The 27,026-nt window shown below is 33.9% G+C and overlaps 1 protein-coding gene across 4 annotated transcripts in view; it reads left to right on the top strand.

The window, feature by feature from the left end:
- Positions 1-27,026, top strand: part of BLTP1 (bridge-like lipid transfer protein family member 1) — a 192,758-nt gene that overhangs the window by 77,455 nt on the left and 88,277 nt on the right. For all 4 annotated transcript variants that reach the window (XM_061192014.1, XM_061192013.1, XM_061192010.1 and 1 more), the window contains 16 exons: positions 4,726-4,976; positions 7,640-7,898; positions 9,089-9,926; positions 12,181-12,251; positions 12,791-12,964; positions 13,450-13,570; positions 14,541-14,687; positions 15,076-15,203; positions 15,911-16,110; positions 17,382-17,579; positions 18,248-18,459; positions 21,511-21,662; positions 22,123-22,273; positions 22,441-22,593; positions 24,225-24,465; positions 25,566-25,708. In XM_061192014.1, the coding sequence (XP_061047997.1) occupies positions 4,726-4,976; positions 7,640-7,898; positions 9,089-9,926; positions 12,181-12,251; positions 12,791-12,964; positions 13,450-13,570; positions 14,541-14,687; positions 15,076-15,203; positions 15,911-16,110; positions 17,382-17,579; positions 18,248-18,459; positions 21,511-21,662; positions 22,123-22,273; positions 22,441-22,593; positions 24,225-24,465; positions 25,566-25,708 (3,439 nt within the window). The remainder of the gene's footprint in view (positions 1-4,725; positions 4,977-7,639; positions 7,899-9,088; positions 9,927-12,180; positions 12,252-12,790; positions 12,965-13,449; positions 13,571-14,540; positions 14,688-15,075; positions 15,204-15,910; positions 16,111-17,381; positions 17,580-18,247; positions 18,460-21,510; positions 21,663-22,122; positions 22,274-22,440; positions 22,594-24,224; positions 24,466-25,565; positions 25,709-27,026) is intronic.

Genomic DNA, 27,026 nt, shown 5'->3' with positions numbered 1-27,026 from the left:
GTAAAATAAAGACCGAATGTGATTGTGCTGGGTATACCTCAATGAATAAATAAAGATCTTATATTTAAGTAATCACATTGTATACATCATCTGATGATGGTGTGGTTGCTGGAAAAAAACATTATTTTTTGATATGTTTCTAAGCCCATGCTGTGTATGTCAACAGTGAAACAAATATAAATTACTGGCCCCCAAATAACCTTTTGTAAAGCACTACACCCCCTTGTCTCTCACTACAGCCCTCCACTTCCAATATGTCATTCCTAGAAAACACCATTACTAATCACCATTTATTCTACAAAACTTCTTTTGTAGGCCTTCACAACTGCAGGGAAGACTCAGAGTACCTAAACCTTAAGAAATGATTATATCTGCTTTTTAAAAAGTTGCCAAAGCTTCTTACTGAATTACATCTGTTTAAAATGATAGTATGACTTTTTCCATCCCCATCTCTTCCCTTCTAAAGTTTATAAAGCTTATTTTAAAAATAGAGAAAACTATTAAGAAATAAAGGAAAATAATTATAGCCCTACTACACTGAATTTGTTACATTTCTTTCCAGTATTTTTAGTGTATTTTTCTTATACTTGAAATCATCCTGTATTTACATTTAAAAATTCTGCATGTATGTAATGTTGCCCTTAAGAAAAACAAAAGAGCCCGTTTTTTGGTTTGTTTTTACCAGCAAAATGAGTTTTTTTGGGAATAGCAAAGAATTGCAATTCAAAACAAGCAAACTGTGGCAAACCATAGGCAAGTCTGGAGAACAGAGGAGAGGAGAGAACAGAGGAGAGAAGGGAGGAGACTGGGGAGGCTGTGGTGGTTCTTCGTTGGCTGCAGCCCTTGGGCAGCTTGTTTTTGCTGGGTCAGGAGGCTGGTGTCCGTAAGCTGTGGACTGATAAAGTTCCTTTTAAACAAATGATAATGCACCCATCAAAAAGGTATACTGTGCTTTACTTAGCCATTGCCCTTACATTAAATACATAGATTGTTTCTAAATTTCTCATTATACATCAAAGCTTTTCCCACGATTTCTGGGTATTTCCTTTAAATAGTTTCCTTAGAAGGTTGTATGACTGACTGTGTTAAAAACTGAGCTTTTTATATGCATTCCCGAACTACTTCCTAGAAAGATTATTTCATTTTATATTCCCAGTGGCTTTTTAGGAAAGTCTCTGTCTTACTGCACCTTTGCTACCCTTTGAGTGTTTTATAATAACCGAAAGGTGGTATCTCTTTGCTTTATTTTGCATTTCTTTATTTTGAGATGAATACTTTTTTCAAATATTTATTGGCTATTTTTATTTCCTCATTTGTGAATTGCCTGCTAGTAATCTACATACATTTATTTATTGGGATCTTGGTATATTTCTTACCAATTTTTAAGAGCTCTTTATAGATTATCGCCCTTTTTTGATCCCTGGTGCTAATATTTTGCAGTTTGTTTCTTTTATTTTTTTATTCTTATGTAAACAGATTTTAATTCTTATGTCTTCAAATATGTTAACCTTTCCCTTTTGTAATTTCTTGTACTAATTTGAGAACACTCTTTTTGCTAGTAATCGCATGACCCCTGTACTTTCTCATTTTTTTCTATTCCTAACCATCTTGATTTTTTTATGGTGTATGTGCATTAATACACAGCATCTGGATTTTTTATGGTGTGTGTGTATTAATACAGTCAAGGATGTAAATAGATTTTTCTGCAAATATCTATTCAGATATAGAGGAAAAACTCTAAACCATCTGGATTTTTAATGGTGTGTGTGCATTAATACAGCCAAGGATGTAAATAGATTTTTCTGCAAATATCTATTCAAATATAGAGGAAAAATTAATACCTAACACATACTCATTTCACAAAATGTTTAAATATTTTCATCTATTAACTTTTCCCAAAGAACTATTTTTCTAGTTAAAAGAAATCCCTTTGAGGTTTTTATTGAGATTACATTAATCTTTTAGGTTTATTTAAGATGCTGATATCTTGTAAATCTAAGTACGAAAACTCATGTGTGGAGAATATCGTTTAAAGAAACTTTGGTTTCTCTGTTAATTATTGCTCAGGAAGCCAGGTAGTATGAACACAGTGCCTGTTCTGATAGGTCAGATGGTAGTACAAGTCGTTAGTGACGCTAAGGAGGTGGCTCCATGTGATTTAAGGCCTCATTTAGGTTAGTTTCAGTGCTCTGGTTTGTTAAGAACTGTGAAGAGTTTGAGATTTTATCCTACTTACAAGCTGACAAGTTATCCTGCCACAGTTTCCTGAGTGCTGGCAGAAGATATAAGAAACCTGGTGAGAGACAGAAGACTTTATTACTCACAGCAAAAGCACTAGCCAGAGTCAAATGTGTTTGCATTGGTTCCCTGTGCCCTCCAAGTAGGATTGCCAGATAAAATACAGGATGCACAGTTAAAATTGTTTCAGATAAACAACAAATAACTTTTTAGTATAAGTACACCCCACATATTGCATAGGACGAACTTATTTTTATTTGCTAAACCTGGTACCCCTATCCCTGAGTCCCATGGGGGTGTCAGAAAAGACCCATGATGGATGTTTGCACATAGTAGGATGCATTACAGAAGAGGAACACTGAGCTTAGGGATTCTACCTAAGAATAAAAATTCTACTTTTGTAATAAGTGGAAGCAAGCCTGCTCTTTTCCAGGGTGAGACATTACCTCATCCCTTAAGGTTGCTTACTATCAGCACAGTCCTGAGAAATGGCCTGGTTGGAGCCTTGCATTCTTGGCATATCCAGCAAGAACAGGTAGGGCTGTTTAGGGCCCGTGGTGAATTGCTTCTCCCTACATGGTGGCTCATGGATCTTCTGCTTTGGCTGCCTTAGTGCATATTTGACTCCCAGGAGTTTTGGGGAGTAGGTGTATTCATTTCAGATAAAACTGGAAAGGTTACTGGACTCCCAGACCATTAGTTTCACTGGATTAGTATTTCTGAAAAGTATAGTTCCTAAACCACCAGCACCAACGCCTCCTTGGAACTTGTTAGTAATCAGGCCTTCCCAGACCTCAGTCAGTAACTCTGGAGGTGAAGCCTAGCTCTGCATATTTTAATAAGCCCTCCCGGTGATTCTAATGCAAGCTGAAGTTTGAGACCTAGCACATTGGTTTATATAAAGACAGAGAAGGGGAGCTTACATTTGTTGTGCAACTTCTGTATTCCAGATTTTGCATCAGGTGCTTTACATATGTTATACATATTTTTCCTTCTGTCTTCTCTAGATGGATGTTCCTCTTCTAATTTGATATATTAATTTCTTCACTTCTAACTTGATATATTTATTCCATCTTATTTTTCACATCTCAAATATTATTTTTTGAAAGGTTACGTGCATTTTCTTTGTCACAACACCCTGTTCTTTTCCCCAGAGCATTTACTATAATTTATGATTAGATATTCTTATTTGTGGCCTGTCTTTGCCTCTGTACTGTAAACTTCATACGGATAAGGCTATGTCAGTTTTGCCTAGCACAATACAAGGCACAAAGTAGATATGTTCAGGAAATATAAATGAATGAATGTAAAGTGAAAATGCAATACCTATTCTGTCTTCCTATGAGAACCCTGAGGATTCACTGAGAAATGCTTAGAAAAATGACTGTTAATATGAGGTTTTATTATTTAAAGTAAAAAAAAAAAAAGGAATAAAGATATATTTCCCAGACTTATATAATATTTTTTAAGAAAGGGGAGTTAATAAGTGCTGACAATTTTCTGTGGGGGTCACTCACAGAGCTTGAAGAATTTTACAGACATTTTACAGAATTTTACAGACATCTTATTGTCTTAATTCTCAATACTTTATTCAGAGTCCTTATTACAAAATCATTATAATTTTTTTCCCTAAAATATAGAATGGTGCATTATTTTGATTTTATTGAGAAATAATTTTTTACTTGCCCTGTATTTATAACATTTTGGTGTACTAAATTTATCAGTGAAATAGGCTCTGAAATGCTAAAGATAATAATCTATTAAGCATAATCTATACTAATAGTTTTGTCTATTTTTAAAATTTTTATTCATTTTTTAAAATTTTATTTATTTTTGGCTGCATTGGGTCTTCGTTGCTGCGTGTGGGCTTTTCTCTAGTTTCGGTGAGCGGGGCTACTCTTTGTTGTGATGCGCGGGCTTCTCATTGCAGTGGCTTCTGTTGTTGCGGATCACGGGCTCTAGGTGCACGGGCTTCAGTAGTTGCGGCACACGGGCTCAGTAGTTGTGGTGCAAGGGCTTAGTTACTCCGCAGCATGTGGGATCTTCCCGGACCAGGGCTCGAACCTGTGTCCCCTGCATTGGCAGGCGGATTCTTAACCACTGCGCCACCAGGGAAGTCCCTTGTCTATTTTTTAGATTAATGTTTAAATTTTTAGTTCTTTTGAGAATGTTTACTGCTGTCTTTAAACTGGATTTAAATGTCTAATTTTTATATATATGCTTCTTTTTTAGCTCTTTGTTTTTTGTTTTTTTTTTAACATATGCTCTATTTCTCATTATTGTTCCTACCTATTTTCATCTCACCATGGTGAGACTTTTTTTTTTTTAGAAAGGCAAAATAATTAAAAAGATAGTCCATTGTATAAACAAACTTCTTTAAAAAATATTAACAGTTATATTTAATTGATTATCTGCTCAAAAGTTTCTGATTTCTTAATGATTTTTTGTTGTTGTTCTTTTGTTTGTTTCATTTTGGGTTTTGTTTAGGTTGTGGTTTTTGTGGCCAGATGATACACTGAAGAATAAGAGGTGTAGGAACAAGTGTGGTTGTCTTGGTGGCTGCAGATTCTTCGGCGGCACAGTAACTGGCCTAGATTTCTTCAGACTTGAAGAGTTGACACCTTCCAGTAGCTCTGCATTTTCAAGCACGAGTGCAGAGTCTGATATGTATTATGGACAGTCTCTGCTACAGCCTGGAGAATGGATCATTACTAAAGAAGTTCCCAAAATTGTAGATGGTAATGTGTTGTCACTTGTGTTAATCTTTTATTATCTTCATCCCTATGCCATTCTGAGAGAAGTTCAGTGTTACTTTGTTCAACTCAGTTTTTTGAGCAGTCTTACACGTAGGGTTTAGTATAATCTGTCTTTGTTTGCAGGTGATTTAACTCTAGCCAGATAAGACTAGTGAGTTTTCCAGAGTTGCACAAGGCAAAAGTAGATCTACTATTCAGATCTTCTGCTGTTAACATGGGTGATTTTTCCTAGCCCAACTTATTCTAAATATTTCCTGATATATCATTATTTCCCTAGAATCCAGATTCTAGAAATATACTTAGGAATAGCTATGCTTTGAGGTAACGATTGTTTTACCAGCTTACTTTTATAGGAAAAACTTATCAATAGAAATATTTATACCATTGGCCCTCATTTTATTCACTACTTTTGCAAAATATTCTTCTTACTAAAACTGTACATGTCAAGAAGAGAAATTTGGTCTTAGAGCCTGTAGGATAACTTTGCAAATACATGAGTTTGATATGAACAGTGAATGGTGGCTTTAGGCATACTGGATTTATATTTATCTAGTAGCATCTTTTCTCCAAAGACTTCAGAAATGCATTTTCCTTTGTGTTTCTTAGTTGTGTATTCCTACAATTAAGTGCAATACTTACTGCTTAAGTTGCCATGCTGTCAAGAAGTGAAATGTAGAAAAGTCTTGATATCTCACCAGTATTTAGCTATTTTTCCTTGATCCATTCAGAAACATTAACTTAGCTCTGCCTTTTGTCAGTAGACAAAGATAGAAAAGAAGTAGTTTTAACTTTAAGAATTTATTGGATTGATTTTCATGTGTAAGGAGCTCTTGGAGGAAAGCTAGACTACTACATATGCCAAATTCTTGTTTAAATGATATTTCACTGAATATTAATAAATTTGTACATGTTATTTTAAGATTACTTGACTTCAGCAGTTTTACTAGAATAAGAGCAGATTATCTTATAAAATCAGCAAACACCAAAACTTCTTGACATTTAAAGGTCAAGAAAGATACGAAATAAAATTTACTTAGCTGTCTTCTTATAATATTACTTTCTTACTTTTGAATAATGTTTGTTTTTAAAGGTGTTCATAGGCATTTCTTATTTCATCCACAAACTACCATGTGAGTTCTTTATTTTCCCTGCGTATGGTGAAGTAACTGAGGTCATCACTGAGGCTGAGTTGCATGAAGTCAAAAAGTCATGTATATGGCTGGGCATAAACTAGAATTACAGTCATCGAAACCACTTTCGTTCTTTCCACCCTACTAGAGCTGGCACTATTTATAAAGACGTTGTTTGATTTTCTAATCTGCAGATCAAAATTTAATTATCGCAAACTCAAGGAAGAAAATCTATAGGGAATTTACACATGGTATAAAAGGGAGAAAATAGCAATTTCTCTAACAGAAAACAAAAGAAACCTCATTTTAGTTCTTATAACGTGTAATAGGGAGTGTCTGTGTCTCCTAGTGATTTTCTCAGGAATGAGCTGTAATTGGTAAATTGCCATAAGTTTCTTGTGCAGGGAAGATTGGAATTAGTCCCTGTGTAAGTATCTGAGTTTTCCAGGAGCCACATATAGATGTACAGTGTCAGGATAGAATCAAGGAGGGCATATCGATGGAACTAAAGAATTTCCTTGGAAGGTCAGTGAACACTAGTTTCCTATCACTTAGAAATGACTCAAACCCATTTTTCTTTTGACTTTTGTTGGATTTTTACATTTGTGGTGGTAGAAGCAAATAGTATTACTTATACTGTAAGTTCTTAAGTCGTCTTACTGCTTAAGTTCCATCTAGAGGTGCCTTCTGCTTGAAGAGATGTTTTCTCCTCCTAGTATGTTTTTCTTTCTTGAGTAGCACCAGGATGGCTGGAGGAGAGGGGAAGTAGGGCAGTAGTTATTTTTTGGATCTAAGCAGCTATAGAATTCTCCTTTTATCCCTCTCCACCCCCAATTTACATAACACATCACAGGGCTCTTATAAAAGGCTGAGAAAATGTTCCAGATTAAAGAAAACATGACAACTGAATGTAATAATATACAGACCTAGATTGGATCCTATACTGGAGAGGGCAGAAGTGCTTTAAAGGACATTATTGGGTCATTTGAGAAAATTGGAAAGCACGTGGTAGACTAGATAACAGTATGGTATAAACACCAAATATACCAAGTTGATAATTATACTGTGATTTTGTATTATTCTTAGGAAATAAACCTTTAAGTATTTAGGGTAAAAGCCTACTACATCTGCAAATTACTCTCAGATGGTTCCAAAAATATTATGTCTATTTATAAAAATAGAGCAAATGGGGGCAAAGTGTTTAAGATAGGTAATTTCGAGTAAAATATCTTTGATGGCTTTCAAGAGAAAACTCTTGAAAGTTTTCTAAGTTGGAAAATTTTCATATAAATAGCTTAAAAAAAAGAAAAAATTCACTGTATATGGACTCTGGATTCATACTTATGTTGATATCTTTCTGTAGTGTTTAGCATATTGCTATGTGAAATTAGTTACTTGTGCTTTTTAAAAATGATTATATACTTAAAAACAGGGAATTGGATTAAGTTATCATATTTTTCATAGATTGCTTTTGAAATTATTATGTTTATGTAACTCACTTTTTTGTTTGTTTAGGTAATGTGAATGGCATGAAGAGGAAAGAATGGGAAAACAAATCAGTGGGAATAGAAGTAGAGAGAAAAACTCAGCACCTTAGTCTTCAAGTACCATTACGATCTCATAGCTCATCCTCTTCTTCAGAAGAGAATAGTAGTTCTAGTGCTGCACAGCCTCTACTGGCTGGTGAAAAGGAAAGTCCCTCTTCTGTTGCCGATAATCATTTGGTTCAAAAAGAATTCCTGCATGGTACGAAAAGAGATGATGGCCAAGTAAGGTCAGTATTCAATTAGATTTAGAAACCTGATCGTAGGATTATAAGTGCTTAAAACTGTGGCAAGAAAAACTTCTCTCCTCTCAACTCACCTGTTGTAGAGAATTTTTTCTCCTCCTGAACTTATTTTTAAATGTCCATTTGCTGTTGTTTTTCTGATTACAAAAGTAATACATATATATTAATTCCAGATGTTAGGAAAATACAGAAAAGTATAAGAAAAATGAATGCTTCTTGTCATCCCACCACTGAGAGTGAACCTTGTTAACATTTGGATATTATCCTTCCAGTGTGTTGAATATGTTTTCGTCCTTCTTTTGGCCCCTAGTTGATTACTTGCTTCTTGAAATACACTCTCCTCTCGACTTGATAGCACATTTCAGATTTTCCTCCCATCTCCTTGGCTTTTCCTTCTCCGTCTCTATTTCCAAGTCCTCCATTTTTTTTCCCCTCCCCTTCTTCTTTCTCTTCCTCTTCCTCTTACAGCCTGCCATTTGTTAAATGTCATTATCCCTTAAGACCGTTATGTACCCTTTTCTCCACTGACTCTATACTGTTTCCCTAGGCAGTCTTAGTAACTGTTTGGCTTCAATTATGATCTGTAGCTAACATCTTATAAATGTTAAAAACTCCATCCAAAACCTTTGTCCCTATGAACCTAGCTACCTTCTTGATGTTTCATGGAGGGCTCAAACTCAACATATTAAAAAATGATCTTGTGCCTATCATGTTCAACTTGTTGTGCCTCAGTAAACGGCAGTAGTATATCAGTTGCTGAAGTCAGAAATAGTGGGGTTATCTGTGACTTCTCCCTCTCCTTTATTTCCTCTCATTTAATCAAAGGCCCCTGGTGTATTTTGTTCTATAAACTTTTAAAGGATGTGGGAAAAAAAACTTATAAATGCATTAGTGTTCATGGATTATGGATAGAAGATTATACTCTGGGTTTCTTTAAATTTTTATTGTGTTTTAAGTTGCCTCAATTTTTTTTTTTTTTTTAGAACTATGTGGGGTAGGAACATATATTGTACTGTTCTGCTACTTTGTATGGATATTTTATTGTAAAAGTTTACAGCTTCCTTTGTTTGTAAAATAAATGATTAATATATACAGAAAGGATTTTATAAGTACTCTACTTATACTTAAATTGTATGGTGTACAGTAAATGTTAATAGTTTTTCTTTCTGTTTTAGCATTCCTACAGAAATTTCAGGAAATAGCCCTGTGTCTCCTAATACTCAGGAGAAGTCAGTAGGTCAGTCTCCTCTGAGATCTCCCTTGAAACGACAAGCCTCTGTATGTTCCACCCGACTTGGAAGTACCAAGAGCCTTACTGCTGCTTTTTATGGGGACAAGCAGCCTGTTACGGTTGGAGTCCAGTTTAGTAGTGATGTCTCCCGAAGTGATGAAAATGTACTAGACTCACCAAAGCAGAGAAGAAGTTTTGGTTCATTTCCATATACACCATCAGCAGACTCTAATTCATTTCATCAATACCGATCATTGGATTCCAGCATGTCAATGGCTGATAGTGAAGCCTACTTTTCTGCAGCTGAAGAATTTGAGCCCATTAGCAGTGACGAAGGCCCTGGAACTTATCCAGGTAGAAAAAAGAAGAAAAAGCAGGCCCAGCAGATTGACTACAGTAGGGGTTCCATATATCACAGTGTAGAAGGACCACTTACTGGCCATGGAGAAAGCATTCAGGATCCCCAGACTCTGCCATTCAAAGCTCATCCTTCCCAGGCTTCCTTTGTTTCTGCATTAGGTGGAGAGGATGGTGTTATAGAGCATCTGTATGTTGTAGAAAGTGAGAAAACAGTAGAGAGCGAACAGATTACTTCTCAACAACCTGTGATGAATTGCTATCAGACTTACCTTACACAATTCCAAGTAATTAATTGGTCAGTGAAGCATCCAACCAACAAAAGAACCTCTAAGTCCTCATTGCATCGCCCCCTCGATCTGGATACACCAACCAGTGAAGAAAGCTCATCATCATTTGAACAGCTTTCTGTTCCAACTTTTAAGGTATAAGCCAAATCATTAATTTCCACTGATAAATTTATGTAAGAAAATTGATTTTTAAGATATTTTAAAAATTACTCTCTCAGTCATTTAGCTACTTTTCTGAAAGATAAAATTTCTGAAGTCATGGCTTCATGTACGACAGTAGGCCTCAGGTTTATTGATGAGTATTATAAATTTAAGCATATAAAATTAAGGAATAGTTTCAGACTTGATTGTCAGAATATTAACAACGTATAGTCTGTGTCTACATTATATTCTAAGATTAGGATCATGTCTCTGAATTCATATTTTCTGTGTCTTAAAAGTAAAATTTTTAAATAGTTTTCAATTGTTGGTTCAATTGTTCTATTATATTAATCCATAACTGTTTCTATGCAAATCCAGTTCTGTACACTTGGTATTTGAGATCTTATAATTTAGTATTAATTAATTATTGTCCATTTCTGTAATGTATTCTGTAAATAGCTTTTTTTTTTTTTTTAGGAAAGCTAAAAATAGGTCAAAATAAATTTAATGATAATATCCAATATGAAGACATTTTTATAAAATTATAAATTTATAAGAGAACTTTTTATGATTTTAAAGACCAAAATTGAGCATATAAAATCTTATGGAACTGATTAACAATTCAAGAATCTCATGTGGCATATACTAACATGTACATATATACTTGTTTAAAGTGTCTAAATGTTAATATTCTCATTTTAAATTCAGATATTTATTATATACTACTGTGTGTCAATCATTTGATGTTCAGTGGTGAGGGAAACAGACATGGGGCTTATAGTTTAGGGTGAGACGGGCAGTAAATAGATAAATGGATAAGTACAGTATATGATTATAAATTCAGAAGTCTTATGAAGATAAAGGATGCTGGTATAGAGAATAATGGGGGGTGGGGCTGCCTAGCTTGTATTGACATGAAAGGTCTATCACAGGAGGTAATATTTAAACTGAAACTTAAAGGATGAGGAGGAATTGAGGAAGGGAAGACTTAGGGGTACTATATACTATATTCAGGGCACAGGCATCGGCCTTGCTGATGTTCTAAAGTGGGAAAGAAGTCAGTGTGCGTGAGACATAGTGAGTTAGCAGAGAGCTTTGCACATGGTGAGGTTAGAGACCTGAACAAAGGCCAGATCATTAAGGACCTGTAGACCAGGGTATCAGTAGTTAGAATTTTAATTTCATTGGGAAATTCATGAGAGCTTTAAGGAAATGTGATGTGATCTCATGTACTTTGGCTACTAAGTGTAACAGAATTGTCATTACGCAAGGAGGCATTGGGGTGATCACCTAGGAGACTGTCGCAGCAGCCTGTGCAAGAGGTGATGGGCTTGGACTTAAATAGTGACGGAAATGTGATAAGTGGAGTGAAATATCCTTAGAGATAAATGCATTTGAGTAATATGTATTGAAGGAAGAAGAAACATAGAGTCACAAAATTTTGATTTTAAGGTTGTGCCCATTTCTTATCTTGCCTAAGATAAGTTACCCATGCCAACATTTTAAAATGTTCTCTTTATTCCATGTGAAAATATGTTGGTAAATGAATGTTCCACTATAAAACTGAATTGCACTTGCTGTGAAAAATAGAGGTTAGAATTGCTGTGAGAGGTTAGAATTATTGTAGTATTTTCAATAAATCTAGTTTGATTAGGCAGTCAAATCTCTGGAGAAAATAAGTCAAGGAATTCATATCTTTAAACAACTTCAAAAATAGAACATAAGAAAGTTATTTTTCTTCATTAAATCTAAATAACAGGCTAGCAATTAAAGAGGTTTAGTTTGGTTATTCAAGTGCATTATTTATTTTATTTGTTCTCTTTTATGGATATAAAATACAATCTAGCTTTTCCTATAATTTAATGTTACTCTGGGATTCTTTCCCACTTAAAAGTTGATTGTGCTACAAGACTCTAAAATTAGCTTTGTCTAAGAAAAGCACAATTTAAAGAGGAACTATAGAGGAAAAACATTTGAAGCACTTGCTTTTAAGCTTTAGTTGTATAGTCTACTCTCGTTGCTGAATCCTCACAGCCCTACTCTGTCATTTGTCTGAATAATTAGAAAATGAAATTGCCAGTTGAATATTTTCTGTGATTTTTTCAATTTGTTAAATATTTATATCATACATGTCAAAATCACATTAACAAGGTAATTTGGATTTCACAAGTATCAGTTTATAGCATAAAATTACAGAATAATTAATATTAAAATTCTAGTCTATAAGTAATGTTTTATATTATTCTAGGTTATCAAACAAGGGCTCACAGCTAACTCTTTACTAGACAGAGGAATGCAGCTTTCAGGATCAACTTCAAAGTAAGTGAAAATTATATACTTTTGAAGTTTAAAGTCAGTCTTTCTTGATTATGAGATACATAGAGTTCGTTCTGAGGAATAACCACTCTTTACTTGAATGTAGTCTTTATTTTATGAATAAATTGACCCGAATAATTCAACTCTGTTGTCTTTCATGGCCAACATGTATAAGCAGTCAGTAACATTTCTTTTAGACATATTATGCAAACCATAACTTGGCATATTAAAACTGGGAACTAACAAGAATTCAGTATTATGATTTTCATATTTTGGTAAAGCCCTGCCAAGTAAATATATCAAAAATTTTTTTTTATCATTTGATGTATTAACCATCTTTGATCAATTTGCATTTTACTGCCTCATTTGTCTTGTCCTTGAAGAGTATTTGGGACATATAATATCTAGTCCAATTTCATGAAATTTTTAGTTGAAATAAGTATAAGTTTAAGGGTCACTCATCTTAAGGAAGCTCCAACTTCTATTTTTTTCATATATATACTGGTCTTTTTAATATATACTTTGCTTGTTAAATTGTATAGTACACCATATACTCCTCTGGAAAAGAAAGCTGTTGATAACACAGATAATGAAACATTAACAGAAGAGTGGACCTTGGATCAACCAGTCTCTCAGACCAGAACAACAGCCATAGTTGAAGTAAAAGGAACCATTGATATTGTTCTGACTCCCCTAGTGGCTGAAGCTTTAGACAGGTATTAATTTTGTCTAAAACTACAACTACTATTTTATAGAATAATAAGTGTATGTGATATAGTATTTTCATGAAAAAGAATGATGATGGCTATTTTGATTAAATAAAAATGAAAATATATTTTAAAAGAACTGTGTTTCAGTTATCATTTGTTACTTTTTCAGCCTAAATAATTATATATTGCAATATTATAATAATTATATTACATTGTATTTTCTACTTTTTGCTTTTGGGCTGATAAGCATAAAATTTATGAAATACCCAGGAACTAATTATTAAGTTTGATATTCTTACTACTGTCTGGTTAATGAAGGTATAAAGAGGAAATAATATATTGTCTGTCCTGCAAGGAGATATAGTCTATCTAGGGAGACAAAACTAAGATGAATAAAATCTAGAATGGAACATAATGGGATAGATTAGATAAACTAGATCATAGTATTAAGTGATATTAAAATGTTTCATATACTATTTTTCTTCCCTCAGGTATATTGAAGCCATGGTTCATTGTGCTAGCACTAGACATCCAGCTGCAATTGTGGATGATCTACATGTCAAAGTCCTCAGGGAAGCTGTCCAAAATAGCAAGACTACCTTCTCAGAAAATGTAAGAACTTTTTGTTCAGTGAGTGTGGCAAATTGAGTATTCTTCACAGGTATATAATATCCAAACTTGAAAAAAATTTGAATATACTAAAATTTTATTAGTCATTTAAATTAGAATACATGAACATTTCTAAATAATCTTTATATGTCATTGGCTCCATAAGAGATAGCACAAGAGGAGTAAAATATTTATTAAAATGTAGCATTATTTTTTCTTTTATTTTGGAAGTAGTTTAATTCTAAGCCTTTCCTAAAGAGCTTTGGTCCTAAGTGAGTGAGCATTGTTTAGGACTGGTACATTCATTTTCTAAGAAAGCAAATCTGCATATTATTTTGGCTTTCCTCTGTGATTAGATCACTTGTATCTTAATATTTTTGAGGTTATTTTTGTTCACCTCGGTGAATCAAGTCACTGTCTTCTGGTGTGCGATAGTTTACTTAACACTGTGGGCCTAGTCACAAAGCCAGTTTCTCAGCAGTCGTATCCTGGTGATTGATCCTCATCTAGTGATGGTCCACTTGACTTTCAGATTTATCTGAGTTGCATTTGGACTAGGGACCAGAGGCAAGGTGAAAGTAAAGCTGATTGTTTTTAGTGATCCAGTTATTCAAAATATATTGGCATTTCATGTGATAGGTAGTTTGGCTAGAGGAGTACAAATCAAAAGAAATTTGAAAATATTCCCAGCCAACAAGGAGCTAATTATCAGAAACCAAATATGTTCTCAAGTACATGTTTTTATGTAGGCTGATTTTGCTTTATTATGTATCACTTCTCTCAACACTGGGGCTGCCAGTCTATTTTCTAGCTTTTCTAAGGTTTGGACTTTAAGACTGGGAATGCTAAACCAGATGGCAGCTGGTACCTAGATGGGTATAAAGGAGCACAGTGAATAACAAGTTGCTGTTGTAGATGATATGGAAATTACGAAAGGTCTGTGAGATAATAATTCTGCTTTCAATCCTTTTAGCTATCTTCCAAACAGGATGTTAGAGGAACAAAAACTGAACATTCTACCATAGGAATGACTAACCAAGGACAAGCACAGACAAATCTTATAATGAAGCAAGATAATGTAAAAATTAAAGGTCTTCAGGCTAATGTTAGCATACCAAAGGTAAATATTTAATATTTAAACAAGTTTTCCTGAAAGAGAATATTTTGGTGGTTTTTATCCTTTGTATTTACTAAACTGAATGGTGGTAGAATAGATTATAATATCAAAAATATATATTTTATTTCCTTGATGATCTAATGTAACATTTAATGTAATGTAAATAGTTTACTTAAGCAGAATGTTGGGTAATATTTACTAAAATAATTCACATTGATCCAGTAAGAATTTAATTATTATTTTATGAGAGTTTATAAGCTTTGCCTTCAATACTCTCATACACATAGATATGCCATTCCTAATGGTAGTTTTTCATTTTCCTATATATCTTATGTTTAAGTGATAACTTTTTACTTTTCAACTCTGAAATATGTGACATTTTGTGTGTTAGGTGAACTTATGTTTGTTACAAGCCTCAGTGGAAGAATCTCCGAGTACGGCTCCTAGTAGAAGTGTGACTCATGTTTCCTTAGTAGCACTGTGTTTTGACAGAATTGCTACACAAGTTCGTATGAACAGGTAAGAAAGAGTTAATTAATTTGAGCCATGACTATCTTGCTGGATGTAAAAGCAAGCCTTAACCATCCTTTTAATACATTTCGGGAAATTCTAATGTTAAAACTCAGAACTGGTATTGGAATTTCAAATCTCACTTTAAGATTAGCAAAGTAGGTTTTAGAAAGTTTGTACTTTTTTTTTTTTTTTTATAAATTTATTTATTTGTTTTTTTTATTTTTGGCTGTGTTGGGTCTTCGTTGCTGCGCACAGGCTTTCTCTAGTTGCGGCGAGTGGGGGCTACTCTTCGTTGCGGTGCGCAGCCTCTCATTGTTGTGGCTTCTCTTGTTGCAGAGCACGGGCTCTAGGCGCGCAGGCTTCAGTAGTTGTGGCACGTGGGCTCAATAGTTGTGGCTTACGGGCTCTAGAGCACAGGCTCAGTAGTTGTGGTGCACGGGCTTAGTTGCTCCGTGACATGTGGGATCTTCCCGGGCCAGGGATTGAACCCGTGTCCCCTGCATTGGCAGGCGGATTCTTAACCACTGCGCCACCAGGGAAGCCCTGTACTGTTTTTATTCATACTATCTTTTAGTAAACACTGAAGAATTTGTTATTAATATTGGTTTAATTAAAATAGTGGAATTTTTTTTTTTTAAATACTAGTTAAATGTTTTTACTGAACTATATATTATTTAAATGTTAACCATCATACTCTTTCTTTTTTCATAAAGAGGTGTGGTTGAAGAGACTTCAAACAGTGCAGACCCTGGTAGAACATCAAATTTTGATAGGTATGTTCATGCCACTAAGATGCAGCCTCAGTCATCAGGATCTCTCAGATCAAATGCTGGAGCGGAAAAAGGCAAAGAGATTGCAGCCAAGTTAAACATTCATCGAGTTCATGGGCAACTGAGGGGTCTTGATACAACAGGTAGGAGTCTACAACATATTTTTCTTTGACATGTATAAATGTAAGAGGATTTTGCAAAAGGAAACAATTTTTTTTCCTTTGAAAATTGCTACAATTTGAGTATTTTATCAATATAAGAAAGAGAAAGGTATTTCTGTATATATTGAACACATAGTATTTAACTATTCATTACTCACATTCTACGCAGGATGGAAGGTAAACTTTGGTGGGAAGGTGGGTGATATGGCCCCAAATTAGGAACTGCTTCTGTCTCGCATCTGTTTTCTTCATGGTATCTGTTTGCTCACTGTAGAACAGAGAGAGTATGATCTTTATAGTCTTTCTTTCTTTTTAAAATCATCCTGTAGGCACAGCTTTGTTAAGAAGAATTAATAGTGGTATCAAAAGCAGGTAGTCAAATCTATAAAATATAGCAGCAATAAGAATAATAGACATGGCTGTGCTTCTTAAAATAATATCTTTGAAGAATTTTTAATGAACTAAGGAAATTATCATGGTTGACTGCTACATGAGAGGTGGGAACCAAAGCTGGATTTGTAAAATGATCTCTAAAGAGCTAGAAGAAAACTTAGTTCAAACGTAAACAAGTTATCTCTGGGTGGTAAATTTACATGTGTTTTTTTATCTTCTTTTTGCTTTTCTGTATTCATTAGCTGTAATCAGAGAAAGAAATGAAAAAACAGTAAGATAAACTAAAAATCTCTGCCAGGCACTCAGGATGTTGGCTCCCATGTTGCATATTGAAAGGGATGGAATTATGGCAATATCTATGATGAGTTGTTATATAAAATATGTTAGCATAAAGCAATCTTTGAGTGAAAGCTATAGTTTTCCTGGAAAATAATGTTTTTCCTAAGGCTAGGTAATTAATTAAAATAATTTTTTATTTTGTAAAATGATGAGAAAGTATTTAAAAATAGTTTACTATGAAGCTGAATTATTCAGGAACGTTTTAAGTTTAGATTTTTAGAGTACCCTATAATCTCTCAGAAATGAATTTATCCTGTCTCTGAGCACTTATCTGTTAATTATGGAATCTTCTTTTCTCCCTCTAAGTTCAACATGATTCTGGCACTTTTTAAGTAGTATGACATTAGGCAGCGCTATTTTAGAAATTGGTTGGTTCATTTGTTTATTTTTCTTTTTGACAGAATACTAAGATATCTTTTAAGACAACCACTGTGCCAAATGCTTACATTATTTGTTGTCTTTAAAAAAATATACAAACCTGTGTCTTTAAAAATGGTCATTTTGTTTTCTTTTGATAATAGATATTGGTACCTGTGCCATCACTGCTATCCCCTTTGAGAAGTCCAAAGTTTTATTTACTCTTGAAGAGTTGGATGAGTTTGCTTTTGTGGATGAAACTGATCAGCACGCTGTTCCAGATGTAACTCGAATAGGTCCCAGCCAAGAAAAATGGGGTTGGATAATGTTTGAATGTGGACTTGAAAATTTAACCATAAAAGGTAAGCTTTTTATAAAAATTTCTGCTTAAGTGGGGAACAAATTGGCCACACATTGCTGAAAAGTTTTGAACAATCATGACTTTCAGTAACCTGAATCAGCATATTCAAGCAGAAAGTGTGGCATCTGGGATTATTTACTAGGAGTGGGTGCCCCATCCCAATTGCATAAGTGGAACTTAATGAAATTATTGTGTGATTCAAAACTAGCAGAGCATCTAGACATGTAAAATGCCTGAGCAAAGCAGTGCATAGTTCAGAAAAAATTCTCAAATAAAATATAAAGCCTCTTAACTTTTGGAAGTTTGCATCTTTGGAAACTGGATCTTTGATTAGTAGAGCCTTGCCATATACGATGAAAATACTGTAAATCCTTTATTCAGCGATACTGACTTATATTTATTTTCTTTTACATTACTGACTAATACATTAAAATAGGAAAGCTGAATTGTGTATAAGACTTTTAGGCTTAGTCATATATAATAGTAGTGTATATGCCTATAATTCCTTACCTGATATTGCAGTATTATATCACTTTTGTAGATAAGGGCAAAGTTTTGGTGAGAAAAAAAATCTTCATGAGATTTTTATTTTTTATTTTTATGGATATTATAGAGTACAGCATTGAGACACCCAGTGTTTTTAATAAATAAATTCTTTCATTTGTATAGGAGGAAGACAGTCTGGTGCTGTTTTATATAATACTTTTGGAATTATGGGTAAAGCTAATGTCACGGAAAGGGGTGGAGTGCTGACATCCAATAATTCTTCTGATTCTCCAACTGGCAGCGGCTATAATACTGATGTCTCTGATGATAATATTCCTTGTGACCGAACAAGCCCTTCTTCAGACTTAAATGGAAATTCTGTTTCCGATGAACAAGTTGGTGAATTTCTAATAATAATAATGATTTGGGAAAATAAAATAGAAAACTACATACCCAATTCACATTTAATTTCTGTAGTATATTTCCTTGTCTTTCCGTGTTGTGGATTTTGCTTAAATGGTAGCCAAGGCATTTTGGTGATTATATTCTACTAGAGTATAATTGCTGAAATGTAGGCACCATATTATTGATATATTTATATCTGTCATAGTACCTAGCATAATATTTTGCTTATGTTAAGTACTTAATTATATTTGTTGAATTAATGAATTAATAGAATTTCAGAAAAGCAGGCTTTGTTTTTATCTTATTTGAAGGATTTTAGCAGAATTCATTTTTTAAATAAACAGTTTTGTTGTTGGTAGTATTTCATGTAAGTTTAAATATTTTTGTCAATATCTACCTATTTCATTTGGAAGCCTGAAGAACACCTTACATGCAACTCATTTATTATTTTTATTATGGTATAATTTCATGGTGATGAATATAGTAACAGCAATAATGAAAATATTCAAAATTCTAGACTACAGAATAGTTGTACTACTACCTGATTGGTGACCTTGGGCACATTTTTTTTTTTTTTTTTTTTACTGTCTCCTATGTTTCTGAAATAGGAGTATTGTAATGATACTGACCTAGAGTTGTGAAGATTGAAGGAGGCAGTACATATGAAAGACTTAACTCGGTGTCTACAGCATAGTAAGAACTTGGTAAATGTTGTTCTTAAACACACATAACACTTCTGATCATTTGAAAATTAGACCAATTGAAGAGGAAAGAAACCACCTTTTAACTAAGAAATGTGTCATGGCTATCTAGTATGCATTGGCAAATCACTCCTGAACCCAGGTTTCTGGGAATTTATTTTTGAAACGTTTATTTTGATTTGATGCATAGTAAAGGGTTTTAATCACAGTTTTCTTGTGAGGTCTTCGGAAGTATTTGAGAGCTGGGTGGGGATTAGCACTTTGATTAAGGAAATTAAAATATATAGCAGCTGCTCACTGAACAAAGAGCTAGGAAGAACCTATCTGTTCTTTCCTTCTCCTTCACCTTCTAAAATACTTGACAGAAACTCAGGTATCTTCCTTAATCTCCCTGATCCTGTTCTCCTGGGTGGAAGTCCTCGAATTTTGTAACGCTGCTTTCTTTTGGTTCTCTGACTTTTCTTGGTCCATTTCCTTACGCAGTTCATTGTCCTTCATAAATGTGGGTGTTCCCCCCTGTTCTGTTCTTGGCTACTCTTCTTGCTCTATGTCCACTCCCTCACTTGTTTCATTTCCTAGTCCAGGTCCATAATTTGATGACACTGCTCTTTCCCATTGGTTATGCCTTCAGCATCAACCCTTTACCTGAGCTTCAGAATTGTATCCAATGGCCTTTTAGATATCATCGTTTAGATGTGCCGTAGGCACCAAAAATTCAGTCAGTCTAAAACCAAGTTTTTTATTACTTTGCTTCACATGTTGTTATAAGTACTTGCTTATTATCTACAAGCCCCTCTCACGTTTTTTAAAGTTCAATTTCCTCTAGACTGTCTTCTGTATATTTGTGTATACTCAGTTGCCTGGCTCACAGCCCTTGTCTGAAATCCATGGGCCAGATGTATTTGAGAATTCAGATTTTTTTTCTTTAAAAGAAAGGTAATATGCCGTAGCCCTATATTGCCCCTCTCGCCTTCCCTCTCCCTACTGATAACCACTAGTTTGTTCTCTATATCTGTGAGTCTGCTTATTTTTTTGCTATATTCACTAGTTTGTTGTATTTTTTAGATTCCATTATAAACGATTAAGACGTGCAAACTATTATGTATAAAATAAGCTACAAGGATATATTATACAACACAGGGAACATAGCCAATATTTTATAGTAACTATAAATGGAGTATAACCTTTAAAAATTGTGAGTCACTATATTGTACTCCTGTAACATACAATATTGTACATCAACTATACTTCAATAAAAAAATAAAATAAAGGTAATATGGTGTGTGTATAAGCTACGTAAACTCCTAGTGGAATCTGAGGTAGCACTACATCTTGAAATATTTGAATATTTCTACAGCAAGACATGAATAAAAACACCAAGTGGGATAAATAGTCTCTTACAAGTTCATATCAGATTTTGATGCCACAAAAACAGATTTAGATTTTCGGAATGTTGTGGATTTTGGAATTGCAGATATGGGAATGTGGACTTATATTTAGTGCCTGCTGACTTTAAAATTACTAGGGTCTATGGTTCACATTGTCTTGTAACATTTAGGATTTAAAGCTGTTTTGTGGATACTCTTCATTCCTTAATCATTCCACAAGAAAATGCCAATCTTTTCTGTATTTTGACCAAGAATATCTAAAAATGAATTAGAAACCTATTAAACAGATATAACAGGCAGTGGCTTTTGTTTGTTTCTTTAATATTATGCTTCTTACCTCCCTGCATTCTGAAGAGTGGTGATTACATGTTTAAAAAATATTATTCCTATTTCTCAATATAGATTCAGATTACTAGCATCCAAGATAACTAAGAATTTTTTATTGTATAGTGTTATTTATTTGAACATAGGCTATAATATTTCTTATGGCACTTTATTTGGAAGTTTGAAATATTCTATTAAAATAGAATGGAAAATAGATTGCAGTAGGAAGCAGAAGACCTTAATGCTGTCACTCATTCTCCAACTTAATAGTTGTATGACCTCTGGCAAGTCATAAAACTTCTTTCTCTCATCTAGGAAAAAAAAACAGTATCCCTAAACAAATGTGACTGAATGAAGTGATTGAGAGAAACACTTTAGTTCTAAGATCTCTGATTTATGGTTCGTTGTAATGCAGTGTTTTTCAGACTGTGCTCCTTGGAGCTTCAAGGATCCATAGGTATTTCTCAGAATAAGGATTAGGCTGAGCAAGGTTTATGTTACCTGTTTTATATCACGGTGTTATCTGTAGAACTTGATTTGATAGAAAGGTTTTGTTCGTAAAACACTCTGTGCTAGTGGTTTTAAGGGACTATACATTAATAAGTTTTTGATACTCTGTTTTATATAGGATGAAGGAGTTGAATCTGATGATTTGAAAAAAGATCTACCTTTAATGCCTCCACCTCCAGATTCCTGTAGCATGAAGTTGACCATCAAGGAAATTTGGTTTAGTTTTGCAGCTCCCACCAATGTGAGATCTCCTGCACATGCATTTTCTAGGTAAAAAGTTTTAAAAATATATTACTATCCCTTGATGTTTCTTTATTTTAAGTAACATACAGTTCTGTCTCATGTATTTTTTGAATTGTTTTTCTGATATATCTAGTATTAGGGTTGCCAGTTTCTTTTCCATCTTTCCTACTTCATACTTTCTATAGACATTATTCCCAATTTGTTTGACCCTTCTTTCCTACGGTTTTAGTTTTATTTTTACATGTCACCCTGCCATAAGCTTTTTATATACTCTTTTCACCTCTAACAGACTTTTATATTTTTCTTTATTTTCTGTTATCTATTCTTTGCATTTCCTACTTATATGTTCAGAATTTATCTAGTGGTCAAAAGGAAAGGTAATTTTGCCTAAATAAAATAGCCACTAAGTACAGTAGGTATGGGAGATTGTTTGAAATACAAATCTTAACACTTGTTTTTATAATTTTTTTTTTTTTCATTTTAAAAGGCAGCTAAACCTTTTAAGCACTGCAACTCCAGCTGTTGGTGCATGGCTTGTTCCCATTGATCAACTCAAGTCATCCTTAAACAAATTAGAAACCGAGGGAACCTTGAGAATTTGTGCTGTTATGGGATGCATAATGACAGAAGCATTAGAGGTATGTCTTTCAACAATACAAGGTATCATATAAAGTTTATTATTGAAAATGATCCCTTCTTATCATTGTTGGAAAACATCAGACCTGCAAGTTCTTAATTTCTAGATATCTTTTGTTCGTTGTATCTTTGCTGTGTCATTCTGAATCCGTTGTTTTGCTTTTTACAGAATAAAAGTGTACATTTTCCCTTAAGAAGTAAATACAACAGACTTACAAAAGTTGCCCGCTTTCTCCAAGAAAATCCTTCATGTTTACTGTGTAATATACTACATCACTACCTGCACCAGGCAAATTACTCCATCATTGATGACGCTACGATGGTGAGTTACCGGAATCATATGTTAGCTTTAAAAAAGCCTCTATTCTGTTGAGTAGCCGTTGACCCACAAGGTTTGAGATGAGTATGGGAAGTCCAAAGGAGAAATGTGGTTAGACATCCAGCCTATTGACAAGATTGGGCTCAAATTAATGGTTTGGGAGTTGCCAGCATGAAAGTGTTAGAAGCTGCGGATATGGATGAGCCTTCTAGGGATGATATGTTGAGTGAGAAACTGGTCAGGGATGGATCCCTGATAAATACCAAAATTAAAGGAGCATGGAGAGGGTGCATAGAGGTACACAGAGTGCTGAGGGGGGAAAAGAAGAGGTAGAAGGACCAGGAAAGAAGGTTTAGAAACCAAAGGTATAAAGAATTTCAAGCAAGAGAGTAATCATTAGAGTCAAATTTCACAGAAATGTTTAATAAAATAAGGACTAATTGATGATTGAGGGGGGAATATGTAACTGTACGAATAAATACAGTATATCTCTGCACTAGAAAAGCACTACGGAAGCACATGATTAGAGGCTTAGAGCTTGAGGATCTCCCTCTCCTCTCCAAGTTTCTGGTCAATAGAGAATACACAGAATCTTTAGCCAAGTTAGTAATCAATGTATCAGTATTATTAATGGCCAGTCAAGCTCCTGATAACCTCTAATGAAAGAATCTGGAGTAAATTATGGATTTCATAAAGGTACTTAGACCTGAGGCTGGTATAGTGCTTTCTACTCCCACCCTGTGAATTGAAGACTGGGAGATCCACAGTGCAAGGTTAACTTGCCCATCTAGTCAGAGGCAGGCATTTCTCATGGATGGATGCTCTGCCGGGATATGGTTTCCATGTAAGAGGAAGAAACACAAGATGACCCTCCTTACTTGAGTCTAGGAATGAAAAGACAGGCTAAGGGACCTGATGTTCCTCAGAAAGTAAATGAGGTGATTCCTGTGACCTAGTAAATGGCTCTCTTCAGTCAAAGCTATTATTCCTAATACAAGGAATTGTAGGAAAGGGGAGGGAGAGGAGCTGCATATTTTCTCCTTAGGCTAAGGCTCCAATAGGCAAATTTTCTTTCGTAAAATCATCACCATGTGGAATAAAATATATTCTAAATTATGTAATTCTTACTGATCATATATTTAAGTTTCAAAGCAGTTACAAATCCTTCTATGTCTGTCATTTAACTATAGTAATTTATTAATTTTTTAATGTTAAAATAGAGGTGGTTCCCTAATCTTTGAAAGAAATAATTTCCTCTTTGCTTGATGAATATTCCAGGTAGCACAAAATACATTTAATTCTTCAGTTCAGCAAAGCAGGTAAAGTGCATTGAATGCTTCTTAAGGAGAATCCCACTTTTACACCCCATGTTTAGTCTCTTATTTACCTGGTACTGCTGTGTTGTTTATGATAGAAAGATGCAACATTGTGTTTAGAGATTGAGTTCTACAGTCAGCTTGAAATAGTGATTCTCCTGTGTAAACTTGGACAAATTACTCAACATATAAATTCCAGTTTCCTCATCTCTAAATGGGAGTTATGAGATTTAAATGAATAAATGTATGCAGAACACTTAAATAGTAACTATTATTGTTACAGTAAGATTACTCCTAACCATGTCATTGTTGTTACAGAGTGATGGCCTTCCTGCTTTGGTAACTTTAAAGAAAGGTTTAGTTGCACTGGCAAGGCAGTGGATGAAGTTTATTGTAGTGACACCAGCCTTTAAAGGAGTGAGTTTACACCGACCCACTCAGCCCCTGAAACCTCAGTCAGCTGTGGACCACGATCATGAAGATGGGCTTGGGCTGGACAACGGAGGTGGTCTTCAAAGTGACACCAGTGCTGACGGAGCAGAATTTGAATTTGATGCAGGTACTTTTGTAAATATTTTTGCTAGATACTATGTACTTGGTAACCTAATACTTGTGATAATTTTAATAATTTTTGTCCCAAATTTGAAAATGTCACGGCTTAATTATACAACTATGATTTGTATTAGTCCAAGTAAGTGGTAATAATGTTGGAATCTTTATACAGACTTGACTTCTAAGTTTAATTTTGTGAAATACAGAAGATTGCTTCTCCTAATCTATCCAGTACAATTAACAGACATCTTTGTATAGAATGTTTTGAGTGAAACACATGAATTTCTTTTTGAAATTTATATTTTTATTTGTCTATTTATCATGCTCCCTATACTAGTCTTTTAAAGATTTGAATTTTACCTGGTGCCTGTTTGATTCTGAATTTGTATAATGTTTAGAGGTATGCATTCAGCCCACAATTTTGTCATTATAATGACTGTGCCAGAACATAGGCAGTAGATAATGCATTACAGAAATATACATGCATACTTAAATGCTTTTTCAAAGGATAATTTTTATTATTATCATGATATATAGTGTTCAATGAAAATTTATCTTGTGATATTTTGAAAAAAAATTAAAAGTACCATGGAAAAGGATAGTAGTCTTAAAATTAGAGCTTTCAGAACATTTACATATAATACTTTACCAAGCTTTTAAAAAATAAATTAGAAAAACTTTGTATTAACAAATAAATATGTTATGTGTAATAGGCTGGATTTTATTATTTTAAAAAATTTCAAGTCTACCCCAAAATTGAAAGAATAGTGCAGTAAACATCCCTTCTAATTATCTGCAAATGCCTAGGTTAATATGTGAACATTTCGTACTTTCTTCAGCATAGTTGAATTAGTTTTTGATCTCTGTGCCATTTGGGTGACATGTGAAAGACTGAGTAGAAGCTGTTTGTTCCTTTCTTGAGACTGAGTGAGAAGACTGGGGTTTGAAGAATAAAAGACAGAAGAGTGAATGTTATAGCAGAGTGCACAATTAGTTTTTCAAGAAATATGAAAAGTTGAGTTTAGTTATACCACCAGGAACATTGGAGTTGTTGTTTCAAGATTATATGATAATCTGTAGCCCACTTATTGTTTTGAACTCTTTCAGCCACAGTCAGTGAACACACAATGCTGCTGGAGGGAACAGCCAACCGGCCTCCACCTGGTAGTTCTGGACCTGTAACTGGAGCTGAGATAATGAGGAAACTATCTAAGACTCATACCCATAGTGACTCTGCATTAAAAATAAAGGTACATTGTTGCTGCCTTTGGTTAGAGTTACTTAGACTTACAGAGAAGACCTAAACTTTTGTTATCTCAAATGTAAATATTAGGTATTTACCCTAAATATTCAAGTAGTGTTTTTATGTTGAAATTAACATGATTAGTAACTTTTAGTTTATATATTTCTTTGAAAATTATATCAACAGTCGGTAATTAATATTGAACAAGGACTACTTTAACTACCAAGCCTTAGGGCTCTCTTTTCAATTTATTGAATATTGTATTCAATAAAAAACAATATTGAAATGTTGATCAGCTTACAGTTATTAGTTTTAATGAGAAGTTTTATAGGTAGTACATGATCAAAATACAGTTTGAGTTAGGCTAGTTTATGACCTTAATTACATTTTTTTTGTTTTAAGAAATTTAACCAGTGCTTGATAAAATAAGACATATGGATAGCAGAGTGGTTGACTGCCACTCAGGAGTCAGACTGCCTTGGTTTCAATCCTGCCCCTGCCACTTAATTGTTTTGTGACTAAAGTTTTTAACTGCACTGTGTGTCAGTTTCCTCATATGTTAAAAATGGAGATTATAATAGTAACCTCCTTCAGAAGGTTGCTGTAAGAGATAATTGAGTTGATACATGAAAAATGCTTAGAACGATACCTGGCTCATAGTAAGCACTTAGTAAGTTATTTGCTGTTGTTGTGAGTTACTTATTTTTTGGTAGTTTCCTTTTCTGAGCACTGAAAACAGCAAATAGTTAATATTTTAACTTCCTTTGACAGTCTGGGTATAATCTTAAATTAATAATTAACACCAAGAATCCATTAGGTAAATTGTATTTTTCACTATATTAAAATATAAAATTTCTACACAGAAAAAAAAGTATTGTAAACAAAATGGAAAGACATATGAAAAAGGGCTAATTTCCTAATGTGTAAAGATCTCTTCCTAATCACTAAAAAGGCACAACCAAATAGAAAATAAAGGCAGTTCACAGAGAAATTCATATACAAATATGAAAATGTATTCTCTGATAATTAAAGAAATATAAATGTAAAATAAAAAGAGATTCCACTTCCACCTGTCAGGTTGAAAAATCTGAAAGTTTAATAGTCTATGTTGGTGAAGATGTAAGAAAACAGACACTTTCATACGGTACTGGGTGGGAGTGTAAACTGGCATAACCTTCTTGAAGAACAGTTTGTCAATTTTTAAATGTAACATTTTAAATGTAATGCCTTTTAACAGTATGTCCATGTCCAGGAACTGATTCTAAAGAAATGAATGCTCATAAATGCTCAAGGACACACGTCCAAGAACATTCTTTACAACACCA

The sequence above is a fragment of the Eubalaena glacialis genome, chromosome 5 (assembly GCF_028564815.1).
Source record: "Eubalaena glacialis isolate mEubGla1 chromosome 5, mEubGla1.1.hap2.+ XY, whole genome shotgun sequence".
NCBI lineage: Eukaryota > Metazoa > Chordata > Mammalia > Artiodactyla > Balaenidae > Eubalaena > Eubalaena glacialis.
Note: the sequence above shows the minus strand (reverse complement) of the source record. Positions and strands in the feature narration are given on the sequence as shown.